This window comes from Jaculus jaculus, chromosome 10 (assembly GCF_020740685.1).
Source record: "Jaculus jaculus isolate mJacJac1 chromosome 10, mJacJac1.mat.Y.cur, whole genome shotgun sequence".
NCBI lineage: Eukaryota > Metazoa > Chordata > Mammalia > Rodentia > Dipodidae > Jaculus > Jaculus jaculus.
The window spans coordinates 41,732,699-41,758,261 of NC_059111.1; the positions used below are offsets into that span (position 1 = coordinate 41,732,699).

At 38.5% G+C, this 25,563-nt stretch overlaps 2 protein-coding genes across 2 annotated transcripts in view; one reads left to right on the forward strand and one right to left on the reverse strand.

Moving 5' to 3' along the window:
• The window catches only part of Elovl5 (ELOVL fatty acid elongase 5), a 94,054-nt gene that overhangs the window by 23,339 nt on the left and 45,152 nt on the right, over positions 1 to 25,563 (reverse strand). Inside the window, exons 2-3 of the mRNA XM_004660499.3 lie at positions 7,840 to 7,905; positions 4,777 to 4,964 (exon numbers count right to left, since the gene is read on the reverse strand). Coding sequence (XP_004660556.2) covers positions 4,777 to 4,964; positions 7,840 to 7,905 — 254 coding nt within the window. The remainder of the gene's footprint in view (positions 1 to 4,776; positions 4,965 to 7,839; positions 7,906 to 25,563) is intronic.
• On the forward strand, positions 11,059 to 24,761 carry LOC101603506 (la-related protein 7-like). The gene is made up of 2 exons (XM_045160559.1): positions 11,059 to 11,264; positions 23,765 to 24,761. Exons 1-2 carry the CDS (start codon positions 11,059 to 11,061, stop codon positions 24,588 to 24,590), a joined length of 1,032 nt encoding a protein of 343 aa, XP_045016494.1. The 3' UTR covers positions 24,591 to 24,761.

Consider the following 25,563-nt stretch of genomic DNA (forward strand, 5'->3'; position numbering starts at 1 on the left):
GCCTATCAATGCAGCACCCCTGAAGTGACCAAAGCCACAGGCAGTGCACAACACTGACCCTGTCTCCCTGGCAGCTGCCCACAGAGGCCAAGGATCAGTGTATGAGGCTTTTGGAGTATAACAAATCACATCTAATGATCTTCTCTGTGCAGAGTCTAAAATGTCAGAGGGCGATCAGACACATCAAAATGTTTCACATCAGGACAGAACAGCTGCATAAGAAGGAATACCCAAGCCGGGCGTGGTGGTGCACGCCTTTAATCCCAGCACTTGGGAGGCAGAGGTAGGAGGATCGCCATGAGTTTGAGGCCACCCTGAGACTCCATAGTGAATTCCAGGTCAGCCTGGGCTAGAGTGAGACTCTACCTTGAGAGAAAAAAAAAAAAAAAAAAGAAGGACTACCCTGCCTAATACTCTTACAAAGCTTGAGAGATGGACAAGGGAAAATGCAGGTCAAACCCCTATAGATGTGTCCTGTAGATGTGTAGAATAAGGGAAAGCCAATCTGGTTATCAAGGAAGTATGGTTTTGTATTCATTACATTTCTTATCACAATAAACAAATGCCTAACAAAAGGATTTATTCGAGCTCACAGTTCAGAGGAATCCAGTCCATCACAGAGGCAAAGGCATGGTGGCTAGAGCATGTTTGATCTATTAGGAGATAGAAAAAGCGGAATGCCAACGCCCTCCTGGCCTTCTTTTTCCCTTTTTATTCGGTCTGTGGGATAGTCCTCCCTCCTCAGTTAACCTCTTAGGAAACACATATACACCCAAAGGTATGTCTCAATAATGCCCCAGATGTTTCTTAATCCAATCAAGGTGACAATGGAAATTAGCCACCAGAGTTCCCACTTTGGGGCTTTCAGGATAAACTGAAAGACATGGGTAGTTTAAAAAATAGCTGAACTTCTATGCAAGAGAACTACATTTTGACTCTCAGGGGGTAGAAGGTACATGAAAAGAAGATACATGAAAACTTTATAATTGTTTTAAGAGCACTGTTTTATAAGGCTGAATAATTAATGAAAACAGTTTCTCTTCTATAATTTGGAACTTTATATTTGAGTCTTCACATGATGTTGTATAATAAAGTTAAAAAGTGAGCTGGGCATGGTGGTGCACACTTTAATCCCAGCACTTGGGAGGCAGAGGTAGGAGGATCACTGAGAGTTTGAGGCCACCCTGAGACTACTTAGTGAATTCCAGGTCAGCCTGGGCTACAGTGAGACCCTACCTCAAAAAACCAAAAAAAAAAAAAAAAAAAAAAAGAAAGAAAAAGAAAAGTAAAAGTTGAAAGACCTAATACCTTCAAACTAATATATGTTACTATTTTTAAATTTTTAAATATCTTTGAAGATATTTAAAAATTAACAGAGATGACTTTTTCTTGGAAATAAACACCAAGTTAATAAGATATTAGAGGTATTCTCTACCAAATGCATAAATTATGAACAAGTCTACATTCTTTATATATTTTAAATTAGTTTCAAAATTTGGATTATGCTACTATCATTCCATTAATTTTGGTTTCAGTGATTCCTTTCTCATTTTCTAGTCCTTCAAGGCTGTTTTGTCTCCTTTAAGTGACTTTTTCTTTGCATCACCCCAGAACTTATCAAGATAGCTGTATAATTTATGCCACAGAATCAACTTTTAAAAATACCATTAACTACTTATTTCTTAAAGAATTCTTTAAAAGTTCAATTATGTAGATAAGTAAGAAGGTAATGACAAAGATTCATGGACCCACACAGGTGTATGATCACAGGTGACTCTACCTCATAGGTCTCATGATCTCTTCAGTCTACTCTGCTTTAAGACTCCATGACTGCCCCTCTGTGTCTTGACAGTCAATAGAGTACAAATGCCAAATGAAAAAGAAAAAAAAAAAAAGACAAACCAGGAGCTAAAATACAATCTAAAACATGTAAAAAGTACCTTGCAATGATGTTACTGATGGGGTTTATGAAAGAATAAATCAAAGATAATTATCATCAATGTGCAGCAGTAGGGGTTTTCCCTCAACTCAGGAAGAGGTGATCTTAATGCATTCTTATAGACTTGATTTAATATAAAGAAAGGTTGCCTGCTTGTATATTGTCCCTTTATATCCTCTAAATTATGAGCTAAAAGTGTGATTTAAATCTCTACATTCAGCTGCTTAGACAGTGCTTGAAGCTTTCCATCATTCTCACCAATTTGCTGGAGAAATATCTGTGTTCTTTACTAGAAGGGTTCAGAACCCTCACTTAGACCATCACCGTCTCTTCTTGACCAAGGACACAACTGTTTAAGAGGCTAAATGATCGCATTATAGCTATATCTCTAGGGCTGAATACATCTAAGGCAAACATTTAAGTTCTCTAAGAATATATTAAATATTTCTCTCCAGATGTACTATATACAATAATAAAAAATAAAGCTTTCTAAAGAATTAGCTCTATCATCTATCAATTATGGGAGAATAAGTGGTGTACTCTGAAGAACCTGACAGCTGCTGCAGTTTTGTCTCTTGAGTACTGAGGGCGCTGGCCCTGCCTGCAGTCCTGCAATCTCCATCCTGGAGGCTAATTAAACTGCCTTCATTCTAGAACAGGACAGAAAAAAGCAAAAAAGCAGTTGTAAGCATTTCTTGGAATGTTAGGATAAAAGTAACAGCAGTACTAATTATCATTCCAGTCATAAAATCTATACCTTGACTTATGGTAAACACATGGGAGAAAAAGATAGAGACAGATCCCTTAGCTATGACATCTCAAAGATAAAAGGCAGTGATTTCTACTAGCTTCCACAGCTGTGCACGTCTTACACACTGCCACATACAACCAGGGAGTCACTGCTGCAGCCTGAGGCTGAGAGAGACTTCAGTTTCAATTCTACACACTAACTTTAAGATTCATGTTAATTTTTCCCCTCCCAAATCCTCCTTGGAGAATTAGCACCCATGATCATTCAAGCAACCCTAGTTTGTGAAATGCGAATTAAAGGAGAAGGGAGAGGAAAGCAGGGTAAGAGGGTAATTGGGGAGAAAATGATCAACATCCATGTATAAAAATATAAAAAATAATTTAAAAATTTTAAAAAATCACTAAGTAAGGAAGTTTAAGTGTGTTTTACGTAGTGCTTATTTCTCACTTATTAACACTGGTTAGTGCTGTGAGCCTAAAAAGTACTTAGTCCTTCTCTACAAAATGTAGGCAAATTTTCATTACCATTACAGGGTAACTTTTCTTCTCATATTAGCTTCAAAGGCTTTATTATCATCCTCTGTGAAATAAGGAGAGCTGAAATGTTGATTTTGATTGTTTTTTTTTTTTTCATTTTTACATAAAGCTATAGTATTTGCCTTTGAAAAGACCATCAAAGCTGAGTTTCAACATTCTAACCATGTAAAATAATTGGGTCGTAGCTCACAGATATTCACAACCCAAAATGAGGATCTTATCATCCATTCTTCTTAGCTTTTAAAAACAATTTGGGTAGCCAAGCCCAGAAACACAAAAATCTTATGTTTTCTCTCATATGTGGATCCTGGCTTTTAATGTTCATATGTATGTAAATAAGGAGATGTTGAGACTGGATATGGGCTATGATTTAAGATAGGGGACACAAGAAAGGAAGAAGTCATGAGAAGCAAAAAAGGACAAAAAGAAATACGTAGTATGAAAGCAGAAAGGAGGCTAAGTTGGGGATGGGGGAACCGGGAAGAGGGTAAGAAAAACAAACAAAAAAATACAGACCTGAAAACAGTATAAGGAAATCTAATGACTGATATGCCTGCTGATACAAAACACATTCAAAACACAACTTGTGCCTACTATGTATACTATATAAAATCTCCTTATATAACATAGTACATAATTCAATGAATGTACACAAAGACTGACCCATGGGGCTGGAGGGATGGCTTAGTGGTTAAGCGCTTTCCCGTGAAGCCTAAGGATCCTGGTTTGAGGCTCGATTCCCCAGGACCCATGTTAGCCAGATGCACAAGGGGGTGCACGCGTCTGGAGTTCGTTTGCAGGGGCTGGAGGCCTGGTGCACTCATTCTCTCACTGTCTGTCTGTCTCTCTCTCTCTCTCTCCCTCTGTCTGTCACTCTCAAATAAATAAATAAAAATAAATAAAATTAAAAAAAAAAAGAATGACCCAACTTGTGAAATCTGACAAGTTTTTGATCAGGCTAGAGGCTGAGTTGCCACTAAAGGTTAACAATATACCTATTTCCTTCTCCTCCAAATAAGAAACAACCATTAAGCACTTAGTAATGAAATGTGCAGATCTTTTTCACATTTTGTTCATGTTCCATCCTGTATTCTTAACATAAAAGCATTTTTGAAGATATTTAGTTTAATTCTGAGTATCATTTGAAATGTAACAAAAGACTCAATAGCATAGGCATCCACTTTATTTATCCTGGAAGACATCTGCACAAGCTCTGGTTTTTAAAATTCATTCCCCACATCTTGGTTTTTTTAAAGTAGGGTTTCACTCCAGCCCAGGCTGACCAAGAATTCACTCTGTAGTCTCAGGCTGGCCTCGAACTCATAGCGATCCTACCTCAGCCTCCCAAGTGCTAGGATTAAAGGCATATGCCACCATGCCTAGCTTAAGTATTTTTTTTTCTTGTTTAAAAATAATTTTTAAAACATATTTCAGATGCATTAATAGACTTGCTGCATAGCTCTTTCCCCTTTCTCACTTAGGGACCCCATTCAAAACATTAGCATGAATATGCCAAAGTGAGAAGATACCCACGTTAACAAATGGCCTACCTCACAGAACATGTAGAGAGACAGCAATGTGAGTCCAAGGTTGTACACTACCAAAATTCCCCGGCAAGAGAATGGCTGTTTATTCTTCATGTATTTTGGTCCCAGCCATACGATTAGTAAATAAATGACAGAGCAAACAAATGTAGGTATGTAATTATCCAGAAGAAACCATCCTTTTACCCTGGAATCTGAAAAACATCATAAGATGAATACTTAGTAATAATAAGGTAGATAGAAAAATAACCACAACTTCTGTGACATTCAAAATATTTCTCCAGCCAGAGTCTAATAAAACTGTGTGGTACTAGGGACTAAAGCCAAGGCCTGGTGTATGCTGGCAGTACTCTATCCACTTACATCCCAGCCAAAATCACTTGATATTAATGGCTCTAATCTTCACAAAGCAGATAAGGCATCATGACTTACAATACATATAAAGCAAAGTGAAGCTACTTGTTCAGAATAATTTAGTATTCACATTTTTTATAAAATAACAAAAAGTAGTTTTTCAAAAAGTCTGAAAGAAAATAAGGAAAAAGTTAAATTTAAACTGAATTATAGATGCAGTTATAAACCCACTGCAGGGGCCTTCATCACAGCAGAATGCCAGCAAGTGCAGACTTGGAAAATGTGCCATTTAGCTAGGTTAGGGACACCATGCTGGACTAACAAGCACATGACATGAGAATAGAGGCCAGCAGCAGAAGGCACAATGACTAACAATGTTCACCATGATGCACACAAAACCATATAGGAACTACTTAAAGCACCATAAGAAGAGGAGCTTGGAAGACCCACATTGATTCCAAGGAGCCACCACAATAGTAGAAGAGGACACTGCACCCTTTCCTCTTTCCAAAGGAAGGGATAAGAAAAGAGAAATAGACTGGAGTAGCTGCCAGTAACAACTGACAGCTCTGTCCTCTGTCAGGAGCCTGCTCCTTCCCTTTTCCTCCCACTTTGAAGTCACAGGACAAGAACAGGTTCAGGTGGGGAGAGCTAACAGTCAATACTCCTTTTGTGCAAATACTCCAAACTTTCCCAGTGTCTCCTCTCTCTCATGGCTTACTTTCTTTGGCTCTAAAAAGATGTTGTCTTCCCACATTGTCCCACCAGTTATGCTAAGAGTGGTGAGGGTTAGGACTGTTAGTTCTATGAACCAGTATGTTGACTCAGAAGTTGTTAAGGGAGGAAGAGCTGACCCTAGAAACCTCAATAACAGGATTCTTAACACCTTCTGTTCTCAGCTCTGGGCCTTAGTGGCTTATAATAAAAAAGAAAAAAAAAAAGTTGTTACTACTCACTAGCATTTGACTGTTAAATGTTTTGCACTTAACTAGCTAAGCTACCATTTGACTGTTAAATCTTCTGTATATACAAACATATTATAAACACAGTAAATATATATATGCACAACGCTTCCACTTTAACTCAATGCTCTATACAATGGCCCATCTCTGAATAACTAACAGTAAGATAAGTGTATGGGATCACGACTACAGTTAGGCATATCCATCTTCAGTTCAGGAGAAGCTGCAGCAGCTTTCCAGGTTGTTCCAGTACAGATTCTCCACACTCTTACGACAGGTGTTATCAAACATCATTCTGTCTGTGGCATTCTGACAGATGCAGTTCTTTTGCCGTTTTCTTCTGTGTTGTAACAATCATAAGTGAAACTGAGAATCCTTTTATTTGCCAAAAAACTATTTGTGTTTTTTCTGTGACTCTGTTATAGTTTGTATCTGGAATGTGCCCCTAAAGACTCATATGTTGCATTCCCCAATCTAACAATACTTAAAGGTAAGGCTTTTGGGAAGTGGTTAGATCATGAGGTCTCTGATCTCACCAATGGATTAACAAAGTGATAGATTCATTGCTGAATAGACTATTGAGAGGTGATGAGAACTATGAAAGGAGAGTCCTAGTCAGAAAACAGGTCACTGGGGGCATGTCCATCCAGGCTGTTATTTTGCCTTGGGCCCTTTCCTCTTATCCCCTGCCTCCTGACTACTATCTGAGCAGCTTTGCTCTGATGTACCCTTCTGACAATGATGTTCTACCCTGCCTCAGGCCCAAAGTAACAGGGTCAAGACTCCATGGCACAAGACCTTGGAAATCATGAGCCAAAAGAATCATTCCTCCTCTGAGGTGATTGAATTTTGTCTATGGAATAAAAAGCTTCTTCTTTCTAGATAAGACATTATAGATAATGTTAAAAGAAGGCATAGGAGATGGCTCAGGGGTTAAAGGCACTTATTTTCAAAGTCTTCCAGCCAGGGATCAATCCCCACCTACCCATGTAAAGCTAGAAGGGTGTTCATTTGCAGTGTCTAGAGACCCTGGCATGCGCTTATGTGTGCATGCACGCATAGACACATTCAATTAAATAATCCTTAAAGGCAATATGTAGCTTATTTGCTTCCCAAAATATAATAAAGACCAAGTGAAGCATAACAAATGAGTTCAGGTGCATATATGTACTGAATCCATGACATGAGATAAGTGGTGGAACAGGGTAAGGGAGAACAGAAGGGGCAAAAGAAAGGAAAACAGTGGGAATGAATATGACCAAAGTATGTTTTATAGTTACATGAAAGTGTCAAAATGAAGCCTATGACTTTGTATAATTAATATATATATATGATAATCTTTAAAAATTAATTTTTTGAGAGTAAACAAAGCACGCAAAGCTATGAACAAGGAGGAGTGTTTTCAATCCCTCTAGCAGCAGTGCATTTTGGAAGTTAGTTTATTTTAGATACTCAGGATAGAGAAAAGCATACCACCACAACCATGGTGAAATAAATATGATACTCATAAGCTATGGGCACTGAGGCCTGGTTTAAGCTCCAGCGGAGATAACCAAGTGATGCCTGCAGCAGCTGTGTTTCAGCCTCAAGGGACAGAGGACACTTTACCAAGTCCCTTGTGACAAAAAGTTCTGGTCTCATCACAAAAAAAGGCTAATATTTTTTAAATTCTCCTCATACAATATTCACAAGTGGCTACAAAGAGGATGGGAAGGGGGACCACAGAAGTTGAGTAAAACCAAAGCCATCTTACCTCGGGGGCCCAACAATGCCTTGAAATAGGTACTGAGTGATGCATCAAAATTTTCCATTTTAAAACCTATTAAGAAAAAAAAAGACATTGATTAGTCTTTTCTCAAAATACTTATGTGCCACTATTTCATAAGAGAACATGCTCTTTTCCAATATCGGTGGACAAGGTTAAATTCCTCATGTCAAAACCTTATCTACCCAAAGTAACATATGGGTTAGTTCTAATTTGAGAATCAAAAGGAAAAAAAAAAGCTCTGTGAATTCAAGTTTTCAGAATTCCCTTTCTTAGTTTCATACAAACTCTCCCTGAGAACCTGAACCTCAAATGGAGAAAAGTGAGCTGGACTGAAAGTCAAAGTCAGAGACATGCTTTCAGACACAGATGGCACTCACTCCAAACAATAAAGACAGGAGAAACCTGTCAGGGAATAGAATGCCAAATGACACAAGGGACATGGATCATTCTTAGTAATTAAATAATGAGTCACATTCAAGGTATAGCAATCAGGTATTAAACTTGAAGGGGCTTCACACAGGTATAAAGGAATAATTTAAACTGGCTAACAACTACTTTAATGCTGGCGACTCTATAAGATAACTAGGTCTTTGATAACCATTTTTCCTTCTTACTAGTGATGTGGCTGACCGGTTATTTAATTTTCTACCTGTAACATGGGAGTAGTAGTGAAGTATTTGCCTCTAAGATTAAGAAGCTCAAATGATTTGTTCTACATAAGGCCCTTTCCTACCATATAGCTGCTACCAGTCCATGGTGACTACTGTTAGCTAGTTAGGGCTCTGCTGGCATTGCAAGCTAAAGCCATCTTTGTCCTGTGCACCATTGAACTTCCTTATCCCTATCCACTAAACACCACCAAGCCCCAGTTCTGGTAACACCCCAGGGCATCCATTTCTAAATCTTAGTATATGCCTAGGGAAACAATATAAAGTCTCAGGAGAAAAACTTGTTTTGAGAGATTATGTGAGTAAGAAAGTCAGGCTCAAATGAAAGTGCTAAATATGCAAGTATCCATTATCTACTGTGCTCAAAAGATCACCAAATGGGTATAAACATAAAGGAACACTTGGCCACCTACAACAAATGATGACTCAGTACTGAAGCTAGATGCTAGGAACCAAGAACAAGATGCAACCAGTGACTGAGCAGCAGTGAGGACACATCAGCATCTGTATCTGCACATACACACCTGGCACTAAGCCATGAGAATAAAATCTAAATAATGTTATTTTGAGATCTAACATTAGGAACTTTTCAAATAGAAACAATATGGAAATCACTCATTCTACTTTTTTCTTTTTCTTTTTGTTTGTTTTTTGAGGTATGGTTTCACTCTAGCCCAGGCTGACCTGGAATTCCCTGTGTAGTCTCAGGGTGGCCTCAAACTCACAGCATTCCTCTTAACTCTGCCTTCCAAGTTCTGGGATTAAAGGCATGTGCCACCACACCCAGCTCTTTCTACTTTTTAACTAAGGCTTCTCAGAAGGTTGTGACCAGTTTCAGTTTTCTAAGTAGAGGACACAAAAAAGCTGGAAGGAAGCAAGACTGAAGAAAGGCTTTAAAATAATGTAGTATAGACTGGTGGGAGACAGGAGGGAGAACAGATTGAACAGTACAGCATTAGTAGATTAGGGGAAATAAAGTTCCAGAAACTGCTATAAATAACCCATTATTCAAGGACAAGAGTCTAGGACAGAGTCCAATTTGAGAATCTAGGCTAACATGGCAAGGGACAAGGAAGCAGCTTTACCAATGTAAGGTAAAATTTCAGTCCAGAAGTACTGAACCCAGCAGTGGGCTTCCAGAAAAGACTGAAATTTAGTATCTGGAGCTCCTGCATATTTGTCTAAATTGCTCTTCAGCAGAGGCCCCATGGGAACTGGCAGGCATTGGAGCACTCTCTGGTTTTTATAAAATGGAGTATCTTTACTACAAAAAGATGATTTTGCCAGAAATGTTATGTGTCTTAGACTGCATTTCTTCTCAATGTGGGAATTTTGTTATCAGGTCTGCAGAGCTTTTCAGTTACACTTAGGAACATACTGTAAAAGCACTGAAACACTTTAAAAAAGAATGGGCTATGGCAAATAACAAGGACAATAAATCTCAAAGAGTTGCCTGATGGTTCTGAGATGTCTGTGGTGAAAAAGAGAGAAAGTAACAGGGGTAAGAATGGCTCTGAAACAGTCTCCAAATTGGAGGAACCTGACCCATGACTCATAGGGCACAATCTGAGCTTAATACTGATACAATAAATATTTTCCCTAACTCTCCCCATGCCATGCCTACAAATGGGCATGTTCTATTGCTCTTCTCAGTCAAGGTTGTTTGTTTTTACACACGTTATCATGAAATATCTTCACCAAAGGTTTCCTTGTATCATCTGCTTAGCACAATGTAATCCTTCTTGTCTTCCAGTCTCAATATCTCCATACTATGTTTTGACTTTTCAATTTATACGCACACTAAGTGCCTATGCCATGTGCCAGGCACTGAAGCCTTAAAGTCCTAAGAAACCCTGCAGACATGTGTCAAAATTCAAGAGAAAGGAATACTATGAATACATTTAGTAGTCTACAGTTTCAATTACCTAGGTCAAGTGCAATCTAAAAACACTAAGCTGAAACTTACATTTCATAAGTTCTAGACTGCATGCAATTATGAGAAATGTGATGCAATTACACACTACCCTGCTTTGGACAAGAACAGTTCTCTAGCCAGTGTATCCACACTGTACACACTACTCACATGACACTCAGTAACATCTGTTATTATATGGAATACCTAGATCATATAAGCCCTTGTTTTATTTAATGACAACCCTAAAGAATACTGATGCAGCTGGGCATGGTGGTACACGCCTTTAATCCCAGCACTCGGGAGGCAGAGGTAGGAGGATCGCCATGAGTTCAAGGCTACCCTGAGACTCCATAGTGAATTCCAGGTCAGTCAGACCCGACCTCGAAAAACCAAAAAAAAAAAAAGAATACTGATGCTTGTAATTTAGAAATGCCAAAAGAAGTCTTTATACTAGCTCTGGCTTCAGGTCTACTTTGGGGTTCTGGGAATGTATTCTTAAAAATAAGAGGGAACTTACTGTATTAATGAGACACATACATGAAATGTGACATTCCTCAGCAAATAATTGTGATGAAGCAGGGAAAAGCAGCTGGAATGAGTCATAGAGTGGGATTTTAGAACATGGAGTTACAGAAGGGTTGCCCTGAGAAGGTAACAGCACAGCAGATGCCTGAACAACAAGAACAAACCATGTGTCCACTCATAGGAAGAGATGAGCATAATGGCCAGGACAGGGGTGGGGGACTTGTTGTCCACTCCCAGAACAGTGCCAAAGGGCCTTGCTCACCAGTGAATGGTGCCATGGCATACCTTGCAAAGAGCATAAGGTCAGTGGCTGGGAACAGAGAAGAGGGGTGCCACTCCTTAACTGATCACATTGCCTCTGTTTCCTCATACTCCCAGTTGCAGCCCACCTCCAGATACATGACTTTTTTGTTGTTGTTCTTATCTCTCTTACCCAGCCTCATCTGCTGTGTCACATGAATAGCACTAAAAGTCTTTACAAATGAATTCTTCACTGCCAAGCTAGGACCTGGCCCTCTCTGCTGGGTAAAATGGATACTTGTAGGCCAAGCTACACATTTTCTTTTTCTTTTAAAAGGAATGGGAAGCTGTGGCCTTGTAGAACCTTTGACACTTCTAATGATCTGCAATTATGGGACTGACTTGACCCACTTTGCACAAGATGCCCCATTGCCCTCAAGTCTAGAGACTGCCTGCCTGCTGCAGTTTCCCAGCCTCTAAGCTGTGGGGCCCAGTGATATCCCTTCTCAATAATCTGTCATCCTATTGGCACATCAGTCATGGTGAAGCTGGGCCAAGTGGGAACACAGCTACTCAGTACCACTGTACTATTAAGAGACCAAGCCCCAGCTCTGGGACCTTCTGGAAAGGGAACTTTGATCCTGTATGTAGCAAAACAAAGGGCCTTTCTCTGTTCTGCCTGGCTACCCACAAACTGACAGAAGAGGGACATGGCTAATATGGACGAGCATCCCCAGAAACTAGACCCTGGTGACAGTATACGTCTACAACCCAAGAGTTCTATCCTCTACTCAATTAATAGGTTACTACTTGGAGTACCAGGATGCACATTTTAAAATTCCAAGCATATGATAATGATTTAGCACTTCAAGAGCCACATAATACAATGAGAAGGAAAACAGAAGAAGGGATGAGTTAGAATAGATTTCAAAGAATTCCTTTTTTGTTTGAAATGGGTTCTCCTTATATAGTCTGTGTTGGTCTTTGATCTGATAATCCTCCGGCCTTAGTTTCCAAATCTCAAGTGCTGGAATTACAGGCGTATACCACCATATCTAGCAAATTTCCTTTTAATGTGCGCATTTCCTAGTAGACACTCTCAGTTGAAAACTACTCCCCACTATAAAATTCTAGAATGTTCTGGGTAATCATGTTATGAATAGTGTTGCATTTAAATATCTCACTATGGAAACTGACTGAGGCTAGGCATTCCCTTTATAAATGACTCTGTATTTCAAGGGACAAAAAGAAGCATGAGGGGGTTCAAGAGGCAAGTATACTCTTACCTGAAACATTACTGAATCATCACTCCTTATCACAAACACTAAATGCTTTAGGATTCTGGAATCTTTAGGTCTGAATTCAAGAGAAAGATCAGAACTACCATAGCCTGGAACTGCAAATTCTAAACCCAAAGGACAAAAGACAAATCCCCAAAGCAAAACCTAGCTGCACCTATGTGGAAAAGCCTGGCTGACTCATTAATCCTCTCTGAGCATAGTATAAGCACAGGTGAGTTGTGTGGGGAGTAAAACAGTGATATTCTCCTTGAGCTTCTATCAGAGTTGCTGGAAGCATATAGCAACAACACTATACTATCCTTTACATTCAAGATGCCCCACCTTTTGATGAGACATGGCATTTGCCATCTATAAAGTTCATCCTTGAAATATGTGTGATATAGGGTTACAAAAAGAAATCTCATGTTCTATGGAAGTTTATAATTCTGCATTGGGCTGTGGTTCCTTCAACATCTTTCCACTGGGCTCCAAGAAAGGCAACAGAAGTGTCAAGATGGGAGTAGGGTGGCTAGGAAATGGGAGGGTATTATTGAGGGGAATGAGAGAACCAGTTGACTGAATTGAGGTTATGTGACAACACAAATGCTAGCCTAAGACCTTACCTTCTTCTGCTTAGTGGAGTCTATATGAAAATATCTTAAGGCAATCTGTTTGAACAGGATATGTACATATGTATATATGCATACTTATGTAATACTTACATATAAGTATTAATTCACAAAACCTACAACCAGGCCATTTGCTGACCCTAAGCCAGTGAAGATATTAGGGTCAAGCCTCAGGTTTCTGACTGCAAAGGAGATACTGGCAGATGGTAGTAGCTTGTTTGGAAAGCATCATGGTACTGTGAAATCAGTCAAAGCAAATCCCTTTTGGTTTAATAAATTTAATTTTTTAAAATATTTATTTGACGTGTGTGTATGGGCATACGTCAGGGTCTCATGCTGCTGCAACTGAACACCAGATGCTTCTGCCCCTTTTTGCTCCCAATTTTATATGAGTGTTGGGGAAATTAACCTTGGCTGGTGGGCTCTGCATGTAAGTACCTTTAACTACTGAGCTGCCTCCCTAGCTTCCTAAAATTTTTTGTAGAAGTTTAACTGCTTAGCATGGCCTTATCACATCATCCTGCTATTTATTTATTTATTTGAGGGGGGGGTCAGAAAGAGAGAGAATGGATGCACCAGAGTCTCCAGTCATTACACCACCTTATGCATCTGGCTTATGTAAATACTGGGGAATTGAACCTGGATCCTTAGGCTTTGCAAGTGAGCGTCTTAAGTGCCGAGCCACCTTTGCAGTCCTGTTTTTGTTTTTTTAGTTGCCAAAGGTCACCTTAAAATGAACCTACTGAGCTGAACTAACAAACCTAGGAACTTTAACGGGTCAGACTGACACTTCTCTGCTTGTTCTCATCCCTATCCATACCCAACTAGTGATAAGCAGACCTGGGGACAATCTTTGAGTTGGCTGCCAATTATACAAAAGGACAAAAAAAGATTAAATGATGTTTTTAATTTCACAGTCACAACACTGTTTCTTGAATTTAAAATTTTCTAGGTTGGAAACATGAGCTCCCAAAGAAAACAAAATTGCTGTATCTTCTTCAGAAATGTTAAAATACAAGCCAGGCATAGTGGCACATGCCTTTAATCCCAGCACTCGGAAGGCGGAGATAGAAGGATCGCCATGAGTTCAAGGCTACCCTGAGACTACACAGTGAATTCCAGGTCAGCCTGAGCTAGAGTGAGACCCTAGCTTGAAAAATAAAAAAAATTTTTAAAAAATGTTAAAATACAAAAGTCTGTAAGGGAAAAAACACATACTAACATGCTTTCTAATATGAAATTAATCTAACAACAAAATACGTCTAAAATTCTGTCATTTAAACAGATGATAATGCTGAATTAAATCTTATCTACAGAAAAATACCCACATCACCATAGCACCACCCAGCATGTACCATCATTCTCACAATCTAGGAATCCATGCTGGTTCTTTTCCTACAGTAGATTTCTCACATATCCTAACTTCTACTCAAAGAATATAACAACTCTTGTTGATATTCTGATGAAGTCATGTTTTTTTTTCTTTATTTATTTCTGTCCCACATACATGGAGAAGAAAGAACAATAGTCCCATTCAGGGTCATAAATAAGTAACTACAGAAGTAGAGTACTAGTACTTTCTTCAAGGTAAGGTCTTAGGCTAGACTCATGAGTAAAAAAGGACAAAATCACCTAGTGTCGCAACTTTTGAGGGACCAAGTTTTAAATATGGCTAAATCAATATTCCTTAGTACAAAAATAAAAGACAGATCAAAAGAGAACCTTCCAGGGGCTGGAGAGATGGCTTAGCAGTTAAGGCGTTTGCCTGTAAAGCCAAAGGACCCAGGTTTGATTCCCCAGGACCCATGTAAGCAAGATGTACAAGGTGGCACATGCATCCGGATTTCATTTGCAGCAGCTGGAAGCCCTGGAGTGTCTCTCCCCGCCCCCTTCTCTCTTAAATAAAAAAATATTAGTATTTTTAAAGAGAGAAGTGTTCAAGTCCTTGGTTGCTGCCAATTAATTTAAACAGTAGCGTTTTAGGAGCTTGATGGCTTCTATCACTGGTAGAGCACTTGCCTAGCATGTTAGTGTGTATGCTGTTCTTGACCCCAGCACTGTGCATGTGCTTGTATAAAAGTGCGCTGAGCACACATGGGAAAGAAAGATGGGCGACAGAAGGTGAAGAGAGAAAAAAGAGTACTATTTAAACACTGTTGAAGAAGGACATACTTCTAAACCAGTAGGGTCCCTTTATTGGCTTTGTTTTGGTGGTTCTGCTTTTTTGAAACAAGGTCTTACTAAGAGGCCCAACCTGGCTTCAAATTCACTATCTAGTCCCATGCTGGCTTCAAATCTACAATCCTCCTGTATTCATAGTGTTGGGATTACAGCTATGCTCCACCCTGCCCAGCTGTCTTTGTTCTACATGATCATTTGTGATCTTTTTCTGCCTTCTCTTCACTTCCAACCCCTCCTCTTTCCTCCAAGTCAACATTATGTTCCACAAGCAGCCTCCCCAGAGTCTCTTGTAGCTGTGCTATCTGGACCCACTCAATTAGCACACAGCAGTATCTACTCAGAATGTGGATATGTCCTATTCAGCTGTTCACATGGGTCTTAGAGAACTAAACTCAGACTGCCTCATGATTGAGGCAAGCCTTCAATCATGCTTACCTGCTGAGCCATCTCCCAGTTCAAGAAGCATTTTAACCTGAGAGGTACAAAGGTCATGTAACTTGGATGGATTCACAAACTGAACCTAGTTCTCCTACTCTAAAACCCACTGTTCTTCAAAAACCTCATGCAGCCTTTTCAGAGGGCACATTCACAAGTTTACTAAGATGATGATGATACTATGTATTAGTGTTATTTGACATAGCTTTATGAGAATGCACATAATTTTAAATAGCATTCTCAAATTAAAACACAAGAAACAGCTATGTTCAGTAAAATGCTTGTTAATAGAGGTCTTAGGAACCTTGGTAACTAAGACTTAGGAGGTAAAAGAGGCAATAATCCTCCTTGGTCTCATTTTCATACTCCCATCATCACTAATGAAACTATAGGCTTATTTTTAAAATGTTGTGATTATCAACTATAATGTACCTGGCTCAATGTCCATAATCACTTTAGGCTCTAAACTCTTAAAAAATGGAACTGCTTATATTCTCATTTGTATCTTCAGAACTTGTGGAACTCTGTATGACAGACTGGTGGATGAAATCAGAGATGAAGGTTTTTTTTTTTTTTTCCCCCTCCACAGTTTCTTAACAATGGCTTCTCAAATCTGGCTGCTTCTTAGCATCACGCCAAAGTTTTATAAACACAGATCTCTGGATATACCTCAAGAAGTTTAGACTCCTTCCTCCCGAGGCTCAGAAATCTTTCTGGCAAGTTTTTCTGAAAAGTAATTCCGAGGAGCAGTCTATTTTGGAAACACTCACACATTCACACACATGTGTGCATGGCTTTTGGACTCTTAACAAAATCCCCTACAGTTACAGCTATTTAAATATCACCACCCACAATGTACCCATGTATTATATTATACTGATAAAACCTACACTAGGACAGTGGTCTCAAGGACAAGTTAATTTGATTCCACCAAATTATTGTATAATTACATGTTTGCTGTAAATCAGCTAAGGGGAAGGAAAATCACATCTCACTTCTTTTCAAGATGAAAGCAAACCCTATCAGTTCTCATATTTGTTAATGCTGCACATTGTACACATCATATGATGTAGTACAAGATCCTCCTTCATTCTGGCATGCTGTGAAAATATTGTTTTCAGGAAAAGAGACCCCTAGTTCCTGTTACCAGGTCCCGAATCAGAAACCAGTGCTGCTAAGTCAATATGGACAGAGAAATGAACTATCTCACTTCCTGTAATCCCAGCAGCTATTCATAGTACATACACCAAAGGAACTTAGTAACTACTTCTTTCATCATATACTAATCTGCAACAAGATGGCATGCTACTCGGCTATCACTGCTAAATCATGCTTGGCACATACTTAGCCTTGGTCAACTGTGGGCACCTTGGAAGGAAACAAGGAGGATAAGGGGAATAATCAGGACACCATCTGAAAGATGTGGCTATCATTCTGTTAACACCAGTCCTAGGTGGAACCACTTTCTATTTGCTACAGTGTGAATGTAGAATGGCCCCAAAACACGGAGGAAGAGAGAAAAGGGTGAACATGAGCAAAGTACAATGATATATGTGTGTGAAAATATCAAAATGAAATCCATGATAATGAATGCTACCTACAAAAGTATACAAAGACTTATACAAACCTAAAGTTTCAAATGTTGAAAACTAAGCCCCTAACTTTTACTGCTATTGAGAGGTGACTGGATCATGAAAATGTTAACCTCATCAATGAATTAGCCCATTGAAGAGCTCACAGCTGAAGGGACTACTAGGAAGTAGGGAAGAATTGAAGAAAGCCATAGAACACAGTAAAGGAATATAAGCCACTTCCGGAATTACTTTGTAGATAAGCTGAGAGTCTTCAGAACCACACCTAGCACCTTAAGCTCCTACCCTGAAGATATATAACATCAGATTGATTGATCCATCTAATAATATGCAGCTAACTAGAAAAATCAAAGCATTAAATTAATCAATGATGGAAAAATATATACATTATAACATAAGAAACAACAAAAAATCAAGACAAATGCCGGGCTGGTGGCGCACGCCTTTAATCCCAGCTCTCGGGAGGCAGAGGTAGGAGGATCGCCATGAGTTCAAAGCCACCCTGAGACTACAGAGTTAATTCCAGGTCAGCATGGACCAGAGTGAGACCCTACCTCGAAAAAAAATCAAGACAATATAAATCCACCAAAAAGCATTAATGCATCAGAAATGACATCCAGAGAGAAGAGGAAATGGCTGAGAGAGATTTGAAAAGAATGATTATAAATATGTTCAAAGAAGTCAAAGAAGAAATCAAAGGCATGGAAGAGGAAATCAAAGGAATCACAGAAGATACAGAACACCAATTAAATGAAATAAAGAGGTCAATACTACACATAAATAGGGAAATACAAATAGTAAAGAAAAACCAGTCGGAATTACTAGCAATGAAGAACACAGTTAACGAAATAAAAAACTCTGTAGAAAATCTCACCAGTAGAATGGATGAAGGAAAGGACAGAACATCTAAGTTAGAAGACCAGGTGGCAGATCTAATACAGTCCAACAAAGAGAAAAACAAACCAATAAGAAAGTATGAATGGGAATTTCAAGATACTTGGGACACTATGAAAAGATTAAACATAAGAATTCAGGGTATAGTAGAAGGGGAAGAATTCCACTCCAAAGGCATAGTAGGCATCTTCAACAAAATCATAGAAGAAAACTTCCCTCAAATTGGGAAAGAGGTGCCAATGCAGATATAGGAATCCTTTAAAACACCAGCCAGACAAAATTTAGAAAGAATCTCTCCTCGCCATATTATAATCAAACTCCCAAACACACAAACCAAAGAAAAAATATTGAAAGCAGTCAGAGAGAAAAATCAAGTTACCTACAAAGGCAAGCCCATCAGGATCACAGCAGATTGCTCAACACAAATGTTAAAAGCTAGAAAGGCTTAGAGTGATACACTCCAAGTTCTGAAGGATAACAACTGTCAACCAAGGTTACTTTATCCTGCAAAGCTATCCATTCAAATAGATGGAGAAATAAGGACATTCCACAACAAAAGCAGGCTAAACGAATATTTGAAGACAAAACCAACTCTACAGAAAATACCTGAAAGAATGCTCCATGCTGAAGAAAAAGAAAAGCATACATATAAGGAACCTGGAAAGAACAAACAATACTCAAATACTAGTTAACACAAGAGAGCAAAGGTAAAACCAGAATAACCACAAAAAAAAGGCAAAAATAAATACACACCTTTCAATAATATCTCTTAATATCAATGGCCTCAATTCCCCAACCAAAAGACATAGGTTTGCATACTGGGTTAAAAAGCGGGATTGAAAAAAAGGAGGATCCTTCAATTTGTTGCCTCCAAGAAACCCACCTTTCCACAAAGGATGGACACTATCTTAGGGTGAAAGGTTGGAAAATGGTGAATCAAGCAAATGGGCCTAGAAAACAAGCAGGGGTTGCCATCTTAATATCTGACAAGGTAGACTTCAGTCCAACATTAGTTAAGAAAGATAAGGAAAGTTACCTTATATTGATTAAAGGCACACTCCAACAGGAGGACATTACAATCCTAAACATATATCTACCTAACATGGGGGCTTCCAACTTCATCAGACAAACACTACTAGAACTAACTCACAGATAACACCAAACACAGTGGTAGTGGGTGACTTCAATACCCCACTCTCATTAACTGACAGGTCATCCTGGGTAAAATAAACAAAGATGCATCTGGATTAAATGAGGTCATAAAAGAAATGGACCTAACAGATATATACAGGACATTTCATCCAAATGCTGCAGAATATACATTCTTTTCAGCACCACATGGAACATTCACAAAAATAGACACAAAGCAAATCTTAACAAATATAGGGAAATTGAAATAATTCCTTGCATTCCATCTGACCACAATGGAATGGAAACAAGAGAAAGAAAAGCTATAGAGCATACACAAAATCATGGAAACTAAACAACACACTACTGAATGATGAATGGGTCAATGAAAAAAATCAAGAAGGAAATCAAAAACTTTATAGTCATACGATAATGAGAACACAACATACCAAAACCTCTGGGACACAATGAAGGCAGTCCTAGGAGGGAAATTTATAGCTTTAATTGCCTATATTAAGAAATTAGAAAGGTCGCAAGTAAACGACCTAATGCTTCACCTTAAAGCCTTGGAAAAAGAAGAACAAGGCAAGCCAAAAATCAGTAGACAGGAAGAAATAATGAAGATTAGGGCAGAAATTAATGAAATAGAAACAACAACAACAACAAAAATCCAAAGAATCAATGAAACAAAGAGTTGGTTCTTTGGAAAGATAAACAACATTGATAAGCCCTTAGCAAATCTAACTAAAAGAAAGAGCGAAGAGACACAAATTAATAAAATTAGAGATGAAACAGGTAACGTCACAACAGATACCAGAGAAATTCAAAAAATCATAGGGATATACTATAAAAGCATATACACCACTAAGTATGAAAATCTGAAAGAAATGGATGATTTTCTTGATTTATATGACCTACATACATTAAATCAAGATGAGATAAGTCACTTAAATGGACCTATAACAAGCATGGAGATCCCAGCAGTTATCAAAAATCTCCCAACTAAAAAAATCCCAGGCCCAGATGGATTCACTACTGAATTTTACCAAACCTTCAGGGAAGAACTAACACCATTGTTTCTTAAGTTTTTCAATAAAATAGAAAAAGAAGGAATCCTACCAAACCCCTTCTATGAAGTCAGCATCACCCTGATATCAAGGCGATGATAGAACAAAAAAAAGAAAATTACAAAAAAAAAAAAAAAGAAAATTACAGAGCAATCTCACTCATGAACATAGATGCAGATATTCTCAACAAAATATTGGCAAACCGAATAAAAGAATATATCAGAAAGATCATTCACCCTGACCAAGTAGGCTGTATCCCAGAGATGCAGGGATGGTTTGACATATGCAAATATATAAATGAAATACATTATATAAATGCATTGAAGGACAAAAATCACATGATCATCTCATTAGACGCAGAAAAGGCATTTGACAAAATCCAATATCCCTTCATGATAAAAGTCCTACAGAGACTAGAAATAGAAGGAACATATCTCTATGATAAGCCTACAACCAACATATTACTAAATGGGGAAGAACTGTCCACTAAAATCAGGAACAAGACAAGGATGTTCACTATCCCCACTTTTATTTAATATAGTACTGGAAGTCTTAGCCAGAGCAATAAGGCAAGAAACGCACATAAAAGGGATACAAATTGGAAAGGAAGAGATCAAGTTATCATTATTTGCAGATAACATGCTTCTATATATAATGGACCCTAAAGACTATCAGCAAACTGTTAGAGCTAATAAAAACACCTATAGCCATGTAGCAGGATACAAAATAAATACACAGAAATCAGTAGTCTTCCTATATGCTAACAACAAACACACAGAGGATGAAATCAAAGAATCACACGCATTCACAATTGCATCAAAGAAAATAAAGTACGTTGGAATAAACCTAACCAAGGAAGTAAAGGATCTCTACAATGAAAACTTTTTTTTTTTTTAATTTTTTTCTGGTCATTTTTTATTTATGAGCGACAGACACAGAAAGAAAGACAGAGGGAGAGAGAGAGAATAGGCGCGCCAGGGCTTCCAGCCTCTGCAAACGAACTCCTGCGCCCCCTTGTGCATCTAACTAACGTGGGACCTGGGGAACCGAGCCTCGAACCGGGGTCCTTAGGCTTCACAGGCAGGCACTTAACCACTAAGCCATCTCTCCAGCCCTACAATGAAAACTTTAAAAAATTCAAGTGAAAAATTGCAGAAGACACTAGGAAATAGAAAAACATTCCTTGTTCCTGGATCAGAAGAATCAATATTGTCAAAATGGCAATCTTACCAAAAACAATCTATACATTTAGTGCAATCCTCATCAAAATTCCAATGGCTTTCTTCATGGAAACAGAAAAAAAAAAATCTAAAAATTCATTTGGAATCACAAAAAAACCTTGAATATCTAAAATAATACTGAACAACAAAAATAAGGCTGGTGGTATCACAATGCCCGATTTTAACCTATACTATAGAGCCACAGTAACAAAAACAGCATGCTACTGGCACAAAAGTAGACATGAAGATCAATGGAATAGAATAGAGGACCCAGATGTAAGTCCAGGTAGCTATAGCCACCTAATATTCCATAAAAATGGCAAAAATACTCATTGGAGAAAAGACAGCCTCTTCAACAAATGGTGCTGGGAAAACTAGATATGTATCTGTAGAAAGATGAAAATAGATTCTTCTCTCTCTCCATGCACAAGAATTAAGTGCAAATGGATTAAAGACCTTAACTTATACCTAAACCTCTGAAACTGCTAGAGGAAAATGTAGAGGAAACCCTTCAACATATTGGTCTGGGCAAAGACTTTCTGAATACAACCCCAATTACTCAGGCAATAAAACCACAGATTAACTGCTGGGACCTCATGAAATTACAAAGATTTTGTACTGCAAAGGACACTTTGAATAAAACAAAGAGGCAACCTACAGAATGGGAAAAAACCTTTGCCAGCTATATATCTGATAGAGGATTAATACCTAGGATATACAAAGAACTCAAAAAATTAAATAATAAGAAATCAAACAAGCCAATTAAAAAATGGGCTATAGAACCAAACTAGTTTTCAAAAGAAGAAATATGGATGGTGTATAAGCATGTAAGAAAATGTTCTATATCCTTAGTCATCAGGGAAATGCAGATTAAAACTACAGTGAGATTCCATCTCACTCCTGTTAGACCATTATGAAAAAAAATGACTATAAATGCTGGTGAGGATGTGGAAAAAGAGGAACCCTTCTACACTGTTAGTTTGAATGCAATCTGGTCCAGCTATTGCAGAAATCAGTGTACAGGTTCCTAAGACAGCTAAAAGTTGATCTACCATATGGCCCAGCTATAGCACTCCTAGGCATATATCCTAAGGACTCATCTCATTTCCTCATAAATACTTTCTCAACCATGTTTATTGCTGCTCAATTCACAATAGGTGGGAAATGGAACCAACCTAGATGTTCCTCAACTGGTGAGTGGATAATGAAGATATGGCACATTTATACAATGGAGTCCTACTCAGCAGTAAAACAAAATGAAGTTATGAAATTTGCAGGAAAATGGATAGATCTGGAAAATATTATACTAATTGATGTAACCCAGACCCAGAAAGCCAAGCATTGCATGTTCTCTCTCATATGTGGATCCTAGCTACATATGATCGGACTTCTGTCCATGTGAGTAGGAAGGAAACTAAGTAGCAAGGGCCAGTAAACTAGAAAAGAAAGGAAGGGAGAGAAAGGAAGGGAGAAGGGTACTTAATAGGATGGTATTGTATATATGTAAGTAGAAGAATAGATTAATGGGGGTGAAAAGGCCCAAAGTGAGGTCAGGGGAAGAGACTGAGTAAAGGAAGGGTGGAGAAAGGGCTAATCAAAATCTAAAAGGATATAAATAAATCATATGAAAATCTACTTTTCTGGACAATAGAACACTCAGGAGCCATAGATTGTTGCTAGAAAATTTTCAGTGCCAGAGATGGAATACCTTCCAGTGAGTTGTTGGCCAGGGAGGTCCCTGGTGCCCTCAAAACATTGGCCATTGCCGAGGCCCTTAGTTTCCCACCAGGAATAGATGGTAAGACCCTATTGCTGAAGACTCCATATGTTTGGGCTGCAAGGCCACTGAGAAATCCTGCTGGAACTGAGCTGATAACCTCCTCTACGTAGACCAGCTGACAGAAAGCTGGTAGAAGCCATTCTGCATGCAGTTCAATGGGAGAAAGAGAAATTACCAGTGAGGATTCTCAACAATGGACACTGCACTGCAAGCCTTAGATTTGGCCAGCCAGACCAAATGAGTCAACAGGTACAATAGTGGCACGTCTTTCAGGGTGAAACCAACTGTCCTCTAATTGGACTGGAGGCTCATTCCATGGGAGGGAATACATCCCTGATACTGAAAACTTAAAACAGGAGTAGTCGAAAAGCCAAGAAGAGAGATCACAGGGAAGGCAATGAAGAAGCAGCTTCTGAGGTCTCCAAAGAAAGCAGAGACTTGGAATTCTGCTCTACAGAAGAGGAAAAAGATGCTGGAGATCTAAAAGATGGTTCCCTCCTAAAAGCTAAAAGAAAGCATAAGAAAAAACACAAGGAGAGACATAAAATGGGAGAAGAGGTTATACCATTGCGAGTACTGTCCAAGAGTGAATGGATGGATTTAAAAAAAGAGTATTTGGCACTGCAAAAAGCCAGTATGGCATCATTAAAGAAAACAATATCTCAAATAAAACTGGAGTCAGAAATGGAAACTGACAGTGATAAACCTGGAATCATAACAGAAAAGGCAGCCCACAATCAAGAGTGTAGCCCTCAGGATAAAGTTAATGTATCAGGCCCACAGTTTATGAATGGAGTGATTGTGAAGATCATTAGTGCAGAGCTTCAACCTGGCAGGAAACAAGTGCGGGATACTTTGGCCACAATCTCAGAAGTTGTTTATGTTGATTTGCTTGAAGGAGATACAGAATGTCATGTCAGATTTAAAACTCCTGAGGATGCTCAAGCAGTAATCAGTGCACAAACTGAAATTAAAAGGAAGCACTGCTGGAAACTCGAGATCCTTTCTGGTGATCATGAACAGAGGTATTGGCAGAAGATTCTGGTAGACAGGCAGGCCAAGCTTAATCAACCTCGAGAAAAGAAAAGAGGAACAGAGAAGTTAATCACCAAAGCTGAAAAGATAAGACTGGCAAAGACTCAACAAGCAAGTCAACACATTAGATTCTCTGAATATGATTAAAAAATTATACTTTCCCTTCATGTTTCACTGGATACTTTAACAATTATTAGGAAGTCCAATTTTATTGTTTTAGTGCTGCTTGATCTACTGAATAATTTTTTTGTAAAATCTACATTTAATTAAAATCACCTTTGTTTCTCAAGTGTAAATAAGATGTTTTTCTAAAGACAAATACAGTGCAAAGTATTTTTTTGCAGTGAACACTTCATTTGTTGCAATTATGTAAGGCAATTTCAGGTGATTTCATAAATAAATGTGTAAAAAGAAAAAAAAACAGGAGTAGTCATGAGCCCTAGGGGTGTTGCTGTCTGGCAATATATACATACATTCATATATATATATATATATATATATACACACACACACACATATACACATACATACATACATATACATACATACATACATACATATTATGCTTATCAAAGTGCCCAATAAGCACTTCTCTTAATGTTCATACCCTTAAACTAATGCTACTCTCACTTTTGGTAGAGAATCATTTCTTTTCAGATGGCAGTGACAATGGGATGACTCAGAAGGCATCATGGTGCTGGAAAGAAGTGACCAGAGTGCTCAGTACTGTAATACCTCTATCACACCTTCTAATGCTCAGGGTCTAATGCAGAAGAGGTGGCAGAAAGAATGTAAGAGCCAAAGGAAGGGTAGGACTCCTTACAACGTGCCCCCCAGACACAAAATGGCCTGGATATCCATGACCTCACAGTGCCTGACACTACCTACACAAGGCCATCATAAGAGGAGGAAAAGATCATGACATCAAGAAAAAGACTGATTGAGATGGGGAGGGGATATGATGGAGAATGGAGTTTCAAAGGGGAAAGTGGGCAGATGGAGATTACCATTGGATATTTTTTATAATCATGGAAATTGTTAATAAAAAATTTGAAAGAATAAAGTAAAAACATAAATACCGAAAAAACACAGATACTAAGCACAAATTAACAGAGCCCAA